This window comes from Astatotilapia calliptera, unplaced genomic scaffold (assembly GCF_900246225.1).
Source record: "Astatotilapia calliptera unplaced genomic scaffold, fAstCal1.2 U_scaffold_17, whole genome shotgun sequence".
Lineage (NCBI taxonomy): Eukaryota > Metazoa > Chordata > Actinopteri > Cichliformes > Cichlidae > Astatotilapia > Astatotilapia calliptera.
Window position 1 is genome coordinate 389,564 of NW_020535696.1, and position 11,806 is coordinate 401,369.

General features: G+C 39.2%; 1 protein-coding gene and 1 long non-coding RNA gene across 2 annotated transcripts; both read right to left on the reverse strand.

Moving 5' to 3' along the window:
• Window positions 1-339: 339 nt before the first annotated feature.
• LOC113017643 (low affinity immunoglobulin gamma Fc region receptor II-b-like) lies at window positions 340-4,214 on the reverse strand. The gene is made up of 4 exons (XM_026160785.1): window positions 4,143-4,214; window positions 3,820-3,852; window positions 2,737-3,003; window positions 340-644 (listed from the first exon to the last, which is right to left on the reverse strand). Exons 1-4 carry the CDS (start codon window positions 4,177-4,179, stop codon window positions 352-354), a joined length of 630 nt encoding a protein of 209 aa, XP_026016570.1. The 5' UTR covers window positions 4,180-4,214; the 3' UTR covers window positions 340-351.
• A 5,434-nt stretch (window positions 4,215-9,648) lies between these two features.
• LOC113017632 (uncharacterized) lies at window positions 9,649-10,575 on the reverse strand. Its single transcript, XR_003271527.1, has 4 exons — window positions 10,519-10,575; window positions 10,125-10,187; window positions 9,843-9,905; window positions 9,649-9,730 (listed from the first exon to the last, which is right to left on the reverse strand). It is a non-coding gene; the product is annotated as an uncharacterized LOC113017632 (long non-coding RNA).
• Window positions 10,576-11,806: the final 1,231 nt, after the last annotated feature.

The window sequence follows — 11,806 nt, forward strand, 5'->3', positions numbered from 1 at the left end:
CCAAATTTCATAAACTGTGTCCTGGTGGTTTTAATGTAATTGCACTGAAAGACAAACAGACTGAAGAACTGCTGGTATTACTGCTGTGATTGTGCTTTCTGCTCTCAGTGTGAATCTGACTCTGACTGGCACCAAACACAAGGTTATAATCTCACACAGGCAATCTGTCTTAGCTCAAAACTACACAACAGACGCACCTGATTTATTATTTTTTTTCTTAAAAGTTTCCTCTCTTTACATTCCCTTTTAAATAAATCATTGTAGAGTCACAGTGCACTCAGTTGTGAGTCTGTTTGCAGTGAGTCTCTTGGAGGGTCTGAATTGTTTTTTGATGTCTTAAAACAGGAAACTTCAGTTTGATTCATAGACCAGCTTACATGAACCTGTCAGTCTGAAGGCATCACTCCATCCTGTTAAGAGATAGTCACTGCTACCCCGACATCTGTAGTCTCCACTGTGGGACACTGAAACTCTGCTGATCCTGTATTCACTGGATGTTGGAGGGCTGTTTGTGTTGGGTGCTGTCCATTCATATTTCCACACCTTTCCTTCACCTCCCTGAATCTCACATCTGAGAGTGATTGTCTCACCAGTGAATATCTGAGACCAGCTGTGCTGCAGCGTCACATCAGTCCTGTTGGAAACTTTCCACAGCAAAATTCCTCAGTTAGGACACAAAAGGAATAAATGAACATTTTTATAATCCCTGTGGCTGAAACTCCTCCTGCTGGCTGATCTAAGAAAAGGCTGATTAACCAGAGTGAGAAGTTTGCAGTTTGAAATCCTAACAGAATAAAATCAGATGCAGAAATCTGGAATGAATGTTTTATGTTCACCTTTCTGTTCAGATCAATAATTTTAAAACAGCTGAAGTCATTTCAAACATTTATCCTCTGATTCTATATATATATAAATAAAATAAAAGGATGGAGTGGTTTCCAGTAAAAAGGAAAAGTGAGCAAACACTGCATCATCAAAAACATCATTCACTGTTATTTCCATCTACATATAAAATAACATCGAGCTATGTAATTGAATGTTTGGGTCAATTATTAACACTTTTTTAATTTGTGTGTGTGTATTTAGTATCAGAATTTAACACCAAAGGGCCGTAGTCTGTGACAAACATGACAAATCTCTGTTTGTATTTTTATTCCAGAACCATTATATCATTAAAAATTCAGCTGAGTGGGTGAGCAGTACGGCCAGGTTCAAGTCCCAGCTGCACCCCTACAATGGCTCTATCCAATAAAAGATAAAAGGCCTAAAAAAATCATCTTTAAAAAATTAGGAGACGTGGCTCACACACATGTAATTATTGCTTCACAGGTCATGATGATGTCGATGACTGTAGCCGTGCTTCTAGGTCACATGTCTGTCTACAGAGCCACAAACAACCAGTACAGAGGTCTGATCGCCCAGTCAGTGACTGGACAGAAAATGTGCTGCTCACATCTGCAGCTCATACCTCAGCATAGCAAACCATTTTGTTTCAGTCATTAAATATTAAACTATTATTATTGTTATACTTGTCTCATTGTTTGTCTCACAGAAAAATATGTTTGATGGTCCCAGAACATGAAGTTCTTTACACCCTCGCTGTGTTTCACCCTCTTCACTGATCCTCAGTCAGTCCTGTTCATAATCACGTGAGAATCACAGGCTCAGAGAAATCTTTATTAAACTCTCTCATATCTCTGAGCTGACTCTTCAGAGTGTCTTCAGAATAATTCAAAAATGTTTCTATGACAGCTCCACAGCCATTGGTCAGGATGGCCTCTGAAATGAGCCAATCACATAGAGAGACGTCACTCTGTCCTAAAACTGTAACTGATAACAGCAACTGGTGTCACGGTCTGTGTGCAAACTGCAGACTCAACACAGAAGCAAAGCTTGAACTCAAAATAGCAGCTTTATTGCTGCACACAAAAAAAGAACTAAACTGGAAAACAAAAATAAACTTGACAGGCTTGTAGGCAGAACACACAGACATGGATGAGGGAGATCAAACACTGAAAAAGAGAAACACAGGGCTTAAATACACTGAGGGATAATGAAGGGAATGAGACACAGTAGGAGAGCACAGCTGGGAGTAATTAGGCAGGACGAGACAAGGGAAACAAAACTAGAAACACTGACATGAGACGCAGACCTTCAAAGTAAAACAGGAAACACACCGACTGAACTGTAGACACGTAAACTTAACAGAGACTGTGAGACAGAACATAGAGACCTGAAACGTGGGACAGAAATGCACAAAGTAAACACAACATGAACACATAAAACAAAACCTAAGAACTAAAACCGTAACAGCCATAACTGAGCCTGGGGTAATAATAATAATAATAATAACTGCAATAATCAAAACAGCAAAGGACTCAGAACATAAAACATATTATAAAATACCAAAACACACGAGACTCAAAATGCTGAACCGTGACAACTGGAGCATCAGGGGCCAAATCACAAAACACGTTTATGAATGACTGAGCCACACATTTAATTTCTGACTGATTAACATATTATCATTAAAAATAAAAACAGTATTATTAAATATTTTAACCCCATTATTGTTTATTATAACTTTGTAACAGTTTTATTATCATAAATAACTTGGCAGGTTGGGGCCGTAAATCACTTTGTAACATAAGTTTTTGTCATAATTTTGTCCCTCTCTGATCTCCAAACTTTGGAGAATCCATGTTGTTTTATTTCATATGACATTTTTAAACTCACCAGTTTCCTGAATGATGACTGGATCACTTTGTGCTATGAGTAAAGTTGTGCCTGTTCTCCGCCCTCTGCATTGGTATTTTCCTCCTTTAGAGATCCTGATCACTTTATCTGATCCAACAGCTTCTGTGGACTTTACTGCAGATGAGGTTTCTCTGAACCACTCATATTTTAAGTCAGCAGAGTGTTTCACATCACAGGTCAGTGTCACACTGCCCCCTGCTGGTATAGGTAATCTGTCTGCTGTCAGAGTGGCCTTCACTCCAAGGTCTGTAATTTAGAAAAAGATCAAAAGAATAAAATTGTTGCTCTGAATGTTTGATGCAAACTTAAATAATGTGAATCATCTTTTGCAGCCACACAATTCAACACACTGAACATCTACAGAGACTTTGGAGTGACGTGTTAGAAATCCCAGTATATCATCCAGCATACAAACCAACAACATAACTCGTGAGTGAGATAATCTGCACTACACACACTGTTGATATTTTCAGATCAGATAAACATAAAAAGAAAATCCACATGTATGTGTCACGGTCGGGCGGATCACACACAGTAATTCGGCGTGCCCGTGTGGCGTGCTGGCTAGACCCAAGCGCGGCGAAGGCTAGCGGTGGGTTTGGAGCAGACACGCAGTTATTCTAGTAATGACCAGTGCACGAAGCGTGGCTTCGGAACTGTCGTTACAGACAGAGAGCGAGCGGAGCCGGGAAGAGAAAAAGGATTGAAAGGGATTGTCACTCACGGTTGCTGAATCAGGCGGAGACTGACGTCGGCAGAGTTTCGGAGCTCCTGACACGAAGAGACTGATGTCTGAGCGGCGAACAGGTGGGTGGCGTCTCTCTTTTAACCCCGGCCCCGTGATCAGCTGATCACAGCCGATCACCGGCTGACAGTATGAAGCCACAGCTCTTCAGTAAATATACAGTTTATATCGTGGGTGTGTGTTTCAGTGCTCACACACTTAACATGGTTATATTAACATTTTAACCAATAAATCAATGAAATGTTTGGTTTATGATACAAAATATAACACAGAGGACGTCATTTAGAGCAACACAAGAAGAAAAAACCGTTTCTCACCTTCAGTGTTTCCATGTCTGACTGTACTGAGCACTAAAATAATGAATGAAACATCATCAGACATTATACAGCTGACAAAATCACAATAAATAAATGAACTGAGGCTTTTTAAATCTTCACATGGCACAGTTATTGCTCATCACCAAATTGATGTGTTTCTATTAGCTGTGAAACAGGCTGGAAACATGAAAAAAAAACTACTCTGCTGTGTTGAAGCTGTCAGATAAACAGGTTAAAGCAGTGATACAGTGTAATTGTCACCAGTGAGAAACATTTTCCTTCATCGCTGCCATCCAAACAGTAAAGGTGTGTATTGTACTCACAGAATAACCCCAGCAAACAGAGCAAAGAGTGCCCCATCCTCACGTCCAGCCCTGCACGCTGATCTGCATCTAATCTCAAAGTGTTCGACTTTGCATTGATAAAGAGAAGCTGCACTTAATGTAGATAAGACCAGAGTTTATATTCAGCTCCTCCTTCTATCACCTCTCTGTGCTTCCTTCCTTGTACACCAACCTCAAACAGCTCCTGTAGCTTTGACCACAGCAGTCGTGTGACGTGTTCACATTTCCTGTCCACTGCAAACATTTAAGTTTCTTTCCTGTTTAGTGTTCCTACCTTTCTCTGTGATATACAAAGGTGCTCTGTTGCTTAGTTACTGACACACTTTGCAGGTCATAGTTTTATCTTTGTTGTCATGTCCTGCCTCCACGCGTCAGTATCACAACTACAGACTCACTGATCTGTCTGACTGAATGTGAACAAATTTATCTTTGTCTCCTCTGACAGAAGAATATTCGACCAACATTCATCAAGTTTCTTTTCATCCTCTTTAACAAAGTTTGTTGCTTGGCCTTTTCTGCTCACGTTAATGAACCTGATGTCTACAGACACACATGCAGTGCACAGATTAACCAGCAGGGATCAGCAACTCATGCAGAGCCCTCAGCTGAGACATCCAACATGGCTGACATCAGTCAACGAGCCTTCAACGATTCCTCAAAGATATTTTCACCAGTTTTCTAAAAGATTTTTGAACATTTTGAAAGGAAACTCAAAGTTTAATGTGTTAAAAAAAACGTTATGTTTTTATTTGAAGATAAACTGAGCAACAAATTGTACAAAAATGCCAGATGCAGCTAAAAAAGATTTTTTCCACCTCATGTGAAAAATATTTATTTCTCATAAGGTTAAAAAAACACACCAGCTTATAAAAAAATTCATTTTATTTATGATTCAGTCTTAAGAGGGTTAATATCGGAGCTTCTAATAAACAAATAAACAGAGGTCTGATATCAGGACTGTAATAAAATAATTATTACATTTTTCAGAATCAGAATCAGAATCAGAAAGGGGTTTTATTGCCAAATGTTGAGCAGGTTAACAACATTAGGAAATTGCTGCAGTGCTTCAGTGCAAACATACTGTCATAAATTGCGCTTAAATAGACATGAAAAAAAAAGTAAGAATAAGAATTAAAAGTGCTACGTAGAAAGATATATACATGATATATACATGAGTGCAGGTGGTGATCAGTGCCAAACATGGAATGATGCAGTGACACAGCGTAGGGTCATGTGTTAGTGGTGGGAACAGTCGTACGTTTATTGTTCATGTGTCCAACAGCAGAGGGGAAGAAACTGTTCTTATGGCGAGAGGTTCTGGTGCAAATGGACCGGAGCCTCCTGCCTGAGGGGAGCAGGTCAAACAGACTGTGTCCAGGGTGAGAAGGGTCAGCTGTAATCCGAGCTGCACGCCCCAGTGTCCTGGAGGTGCACAGGTCCTGCAGAGATGGGAGTCTGCAGCCAATCACCTTCTCAGCCGAGTGCACAACACGCTGCAGTCTCTGTTTGTCCCTGATAGTGGCTCCAGCATACCACACGGTGATGGAGGAGGTGAGGATGGACTCGATGATTGCGGTGTAGAATTGTATCATCGTCCGTGTTGGCAGGTTGAATTTCTTCAGCTGCCTCAGGAAGTACATCCTCTGCTGGGCTTTCTTAATGGTGGAGGTGATGGTGGGCTCCCACTTCAAGGTGCCTTTTTCATTGATGTTGCCACAGTCTGTCACAGCTCCACAGCTCTTCCTTCTCAGTGGGATGTGTTAGTTATCTTCCTCACCTGCTCCAGTCAGCTCAGGTTGGCACATTTGTTCTCCATCCTCAAATAGCTGCACATAAAAGGGTCGACTGTTCATCCACTCACTGAGTTACAGCACACTGAGGAAACTAACCTGACTGCAGAGAATCATCCTTGTAGTTGATCCACTTAATCCAGTCTTCTTCTGTCTCTGATCTTCTCCAGTGTTCAACCTGCAAACCTTCAGTTGTGCAAACACACACCTGCTGTGGAAAAACACACCTGCTGTGGAAACACTCTCTACTCATCTGAGCTCTGTGTGATTACATTTAGAGAAAGTTGGTCCTGTTTTAGCATCTTGTTTTAGATTTTAGATTCTTATGGTTTTCTTTTTCAGATAATAATAATAAATATTAACTATTAACAGTAAATTAGCAATCAAGGCAATTTATACACCGAGGTGTTATTTATAGTAAAATGAAGATCAGTAAACATTCTCTCATGTTTTAAGGAGTGTGAAAGACAACAAACCAGAACGTGTAAAACTCTGAGCTCTGTATTCTGCCTGTTTAACGTCTCACAGTCTCCTCATCATCTGTCTGTGCTGTCAGAGCTAAAGCATGTGATCTGGAAGGCAGCTCATATTTAGCTTCAATTGTTCTTCCTCATTTTAGTTCTGCAGGCTGATGGAAATAATGAAGTCACTGTAACGTTTAAGTGCAGAGATGGTGCAGATAAGCCTGCAGCTATGAGGTCACCAACAGTTACAGAAATATTCACACGTTAAAGAAAAAACTTTTCTTAAAGTGCAAAAAATGAACAAAAATATGAAGAAATTTCATTTTGTTTTCAATTATTAGCTTTGAATAAATTAACTTTGGTGCAAATGATTGTTTGATTTGAAAAATGATGAAGAAGTTTACAAAATAATCTCTTACTTTAGCGCGACATGATTTTATAAAGATAACTGAATATTTGATTGTCACTACTGTTATTCCAGTACAGGCACATCATGTAAACATGTGTCATGCACACAGAGGTCAAAGTGAAAATCATACTGTGCTCTTTGTCTGTGCTCCTTGTTAACTCTTTGCTGTGAGCTGATAACATAAAACTAAACATCAGCTACACCGAAGACTTGAGGCTGAAACCACAGGCTGCATTTCCTCTGTTCATGGTGACCCAACCAGAAACCATGAGGCCTGTCAGTGGATAAAAATAAGCCTGTGGCAGAAAAGATGGTGACCACCAACAGTCTTTCACACACATGTAGGCCAGTCAGAAGAGTAAAGACGTTATTCTTTGCAGTTTGATCTTGTGATACTGTTTGATATTGATTCTTGAATAAAACATAATCAATGCATTTCTTTGCAGATCTGAATTTATTTGAATTTTCTTTCAGTGTTTTAAAAGTTTTACATCCATCAGAAATATACAACATTTTCCATTTGCAAAAACTTCAAGAGATTTATTCAAAAACACAAACACAGGTCACATAACCTGCACTGGTGCTCAACAGCTTTAAATGTTAGCAAATCTTTAACTGAGGTTGTTGAGTTTGACTGTACGCTGTGTATTCAGACACATGATGGCAGTGCTGAGAAGTAAAACAGAAAGACTGTAACAGCAGCACAATAATCACACACTCAGAGTAAATGCATAAAACAACAAGAACAAAAAACACTTTCAGCTGTGATTCAGTCATTCAATTTATTTCAAACACATAACAAACTGAATTATTGCTGATCAAATAAACAAAAATTAGTTTGTGGATAATTTCATACAGGAAACAAAAATCAAAAATAAATATAAAATGTTCAAATGTAAAAAGATTTTATTTCTACCTTCTAACTAAAAGATGCAAAAAAATGATCAGAAACACAAAAATATACATGAAATACATTCAAATGTATTCACTGCCTATGATATAATTCTTATTTATATAATGTAAACAAACACAGTTAAAGTATTTGTTGGTGCCCATATCAGTATTTACACTGCAAACACTGACTGTAAATTGTGCTGTCAGATACTAAACATCACATATTTCTCACTGCTGTTGGAACATGTTAGATACAGTCAAGGTTTATTACAATTTTTTTTGTAAAAGTAACCGAAGATAAAGAGCATGAATATTGAATATGAATACACCTCCATTTGGTTTATACTGAATTATATGATATTATGATGTAATATTGTAACTGCACATAAAGCTGAGCATGGGCCTGTTCTTCGTACCTCGCTAAGTAGGTTAGCCGGATTAGATTGTTGACGATTTCGCGTGATCCTGGATCAGTCGGTTCCCCGAAGCTCATCCGGGACTTGCTGTCATAGCAACAGAGCCGTAAGCGTAAACCTGCTCCCGAGCAGGTTTACTTTATGTAAACAGGATTAGATCGCGGCCACGCAGGTATGTCCGCTTCATTTATACGAAAGCAACAGCGATATTTTTTCCACTGTTTCACCATAAATAAATATTATCAATGTAACTAAAGATAATGCAGCACTTGATCCTTTTATTGATGTCACACAGATACATACAGGTCATTTCCTAAAAAAGGGAAATGAACTATTAACATTCTATTACATGTATGTGATTATTACAGATGTAATTCATATTTCACAGTAGTAATTGTAAATTACTTTGTGTAATCAAGATGAGAGACCACGGCTATAAAAGCGAAGGTGGATTTGGGAAGCCTGTCGCAGCCATGTCCTGTCCGTATACGCGAGCAGCCCATTGCGGAAGGTGCAAGATTGATAAGGAGAGTCCTCAGAATTCAGCGTATATTGCGGGACAGGACAGGATCCTTTAGCTCAGCGCGACAGTGTGCTCATAGAGAGATATCGATTTTCCCGTGAGGGTATTATTTACTTAACCAACTTGTTGACGAGGGGGTGCAGGACCACCACCTGTCTTTTTTTCCTCTGCCCTTTTCTTGGTTGCTGTTATGAACAAACTAACAGAGTATTACAGGCCAGTATTACCTTGCCAAGAGACGCAAAGCAATCTAAGAGATAAATATTACCATTCTGTAGAATACTCCTGTATTCCACTTTTACTTGTTCCCATGTTCTTGTGGGTCCTGTTGTGGCTCTAATGTGAAAGGGGATATAATATAACATATTATAATATAATATAATGCCATATGATATTGGACAATATAGTGTCATATGATAGATCTACCCTACCGCCTACTGGTGTTGGCCAGAGGGGCCGATGGCGCGATATGGCAGCCTGGCTACAACCATAGCTGCCCTCCACCAGTGTGTGATGTGGGAGTGAATGAATAGTGGTATCGTAAAGCGCTTTGGGTGCCTTGGAAAGCGCTATATAAACCCAATCCATTATTATTATTATTATTAAATTACCTACGAGTTTGATTTGTCAGCAACTTTCTGCCAGCCCTCTCTCCTTGCTTTTGCAGCCTTTGCAGTGTTCTCTTGCGTTTTAATTAAACTCTGAAACTCCTGAAATCCCTCACTCATGAGTTCTTGCTCTGCTGCCGGAAAATACCGAGCACGCCCCTTGGACATTTTCGCCGACCAATCAGCGGGTTGCCGATCAATGTTTCTACTATCGATGCGTAGCCCCTTTTACGACACCCAGTGATGTCACATTCCTGCGTCCAGCTGTAGTAATCGTCAACAAGCAGGTGTGTTCGGGGAACCGGATTAGCGAGCTCACGGTTAGCGCGATGATTTGATCTTGGATGTAGTAAGCGACGTACGAAGAACGGGCCCCATGTCTGATATTTGGGCAGCAGAGGAGCAAGAGTGGCTTCATAAAAAGCTTCTTCTTGGCTTTGCTGCTACAGCTCTCCTCACTGACCTGTAAGACAAGCACAAAGAGACAAAGTGATTTCCAACATGTAAAGATATTATGAGCTGAAGGACATTTAATAATGTGAAGAATAAATCAGCCTGCATGGCAGCAGAATTACTGAGAGAGCTTCCTGATGTGACTTCAGAATAAACTGCTGCATCAGCTGCAGGACTTGATGTTCCTGTGAATGAAGAGAAGATCATTGAGAACAATAATATCATTAACCAGGAGGAAACTGGATGTCTCCACTGATGCAAAAGATAGAACTAGATTTTATAACCAAGTAATTAGTACGCATGAAAGACCTAAATATAAATATTAAAATAAACAGATTTACATTTTAGGAGCAGATAAACATGTTGAACAATATTCAGTGGAGATGATGGCAGACTTTGCTCACCTTTGTTTTTCTTGGCTTTTTCTTTTTTGGGCTGTTTGACCTCAGCATACATCAGACTGTCCTCTAAAAGAGACGTCAGAGCTCAGCACACATTTGTTCAGCACAGATATGATACAAACATGTTGGATACATATAAAATTTAAAACTTTTTACAACTACAGTGAAAGAAATCTAAGTAAAAATCATTGTTGCCCTGTGACACTTCAGCTTTGCAGGTGTGTGTTTTTGTGATTGAGGTCTGGGTCAGAATCTGTGGATGCTGTGATTCAGTAAAGCTGAAACACTGATTAGTAAGTGAATAACTAAACTCCATGTTGACCTATAATTACCTGCAATATAATGATGTGATGACACATTCAAGTACAAACACTGAATGAGACTGTTGTGACTGTACCTGCAGCTCCTGTCTTCACATTAGCATAAACAGCACTCTGCTCTGCTTTATGATGCTTCCCTGTTAAGTATGATCGAATTCACAAAGAAATTTAATTATACATTTTTAAACATTTCAAAAACTTTCCAGCTTTTCTTCTACATTCTATATGTTTTGTGTACTCACACTTATTTCCAAAGTTTTCCCAGTTCAATATTAGAGTAAATGACATCTGGAGGTTTATCTGCACCTAAAATGTTCATATTTTAGTTACACAATTGTAAACCAATGACATGGTGCCAGTTACCTTAAATTAAAAGACCTGTTTCATCTCTAGCTGCTCTGTACTTTTCACATGATGTCCTGCACCAGTGTTTCAGTGGCTCACATATGAAAAACAACATGACAGATTTTTCAAAGATAAATGAAAAAACAGAAAAACCTTTTACACAGTTTCATTAGTTGTGTTTAAATCAACAACAGGACTATCAGATATTTTCAGAGCATGAACCCATCATGGTGTTACTGTTTGTGTTGTTCTGATATGAAACAACAACATTTGTGGATTCTTTCAGTCGAGTTAAAGATACAATCAGGTTGTAAAATCCTGTTTGTTTCTGATCTTTTGTGCATGTAGTCAGTTGGTTATTTGGATGAAACTGAACCTAAGAAAGGTTCCTGTCAATGGAGATGAATGAAGAGTCAATATTAATAATGATAATAAAGATCGGTTTAAGTGCTGACCACTTACTCGAGGTCTCAGTGTCAGTCATTTCCTGTTTTATTCTCCCCTGTTTCTTGTGTCATTCTGTTAACATGTTTTCCATTAGTAACTAAAACACAGTTTTCAGGGTTTTCCATCAGATCCAGTAGTACTATTTTAGTATTTACTCAGCCGGAGTTCCAAGTGATCCGAGGTGATCCCAAAATGTGACGTCAATAGCGTACATGCCGATTGACTGGTCAGTGGCATCACTTGATGAGTTTACGAGAGCGTCTTGTTGATAAAAAACAAAGAAGCCATTTTTGAAACCCGGCAACCCAGAAATGGCTACACAAGCAACACCGTGGCCCCGAGTCTATAGAAAGATGACCGAGCAAACAGGTATATCATCGCCGTGATGTTCACCTTTGTTGAATCATTTGTGACAAATACTAATTAAGTCATGGGGTGCTCGACCACGTCACTATGACGATGACCACACACATTAGGTGGTACTTGAGCGTGATGGAAAACCAGTCGATCTGAGTAATTACTAATGGAAAACAGGCTTTAGTTAGTTAGTTAACACCTGTTACTCATCATCTC

Coding starts and splice junctions, on each gene's coding strand:
- LOC113017643 (XM_026160785.1), bottom strand. CDS start 4,179: ATGGGGCACTCTTTGCTCTGTTTGCTGGGGTTATTCT. Junction 3,004..3,819: donor CAGACATGGAAACACTGAAG/GTGAGAAACGGT, acceptor TCTAAATTACAG/ACCTTGGAGTGAAGGCCACT. Junction 645..2,736: donor AGTCATCATTCAGGAAACTG/GTGAGTTTAAAA, acceptor TGCTGTGGAAAG/TTTCCAACAGGACTGATGTG.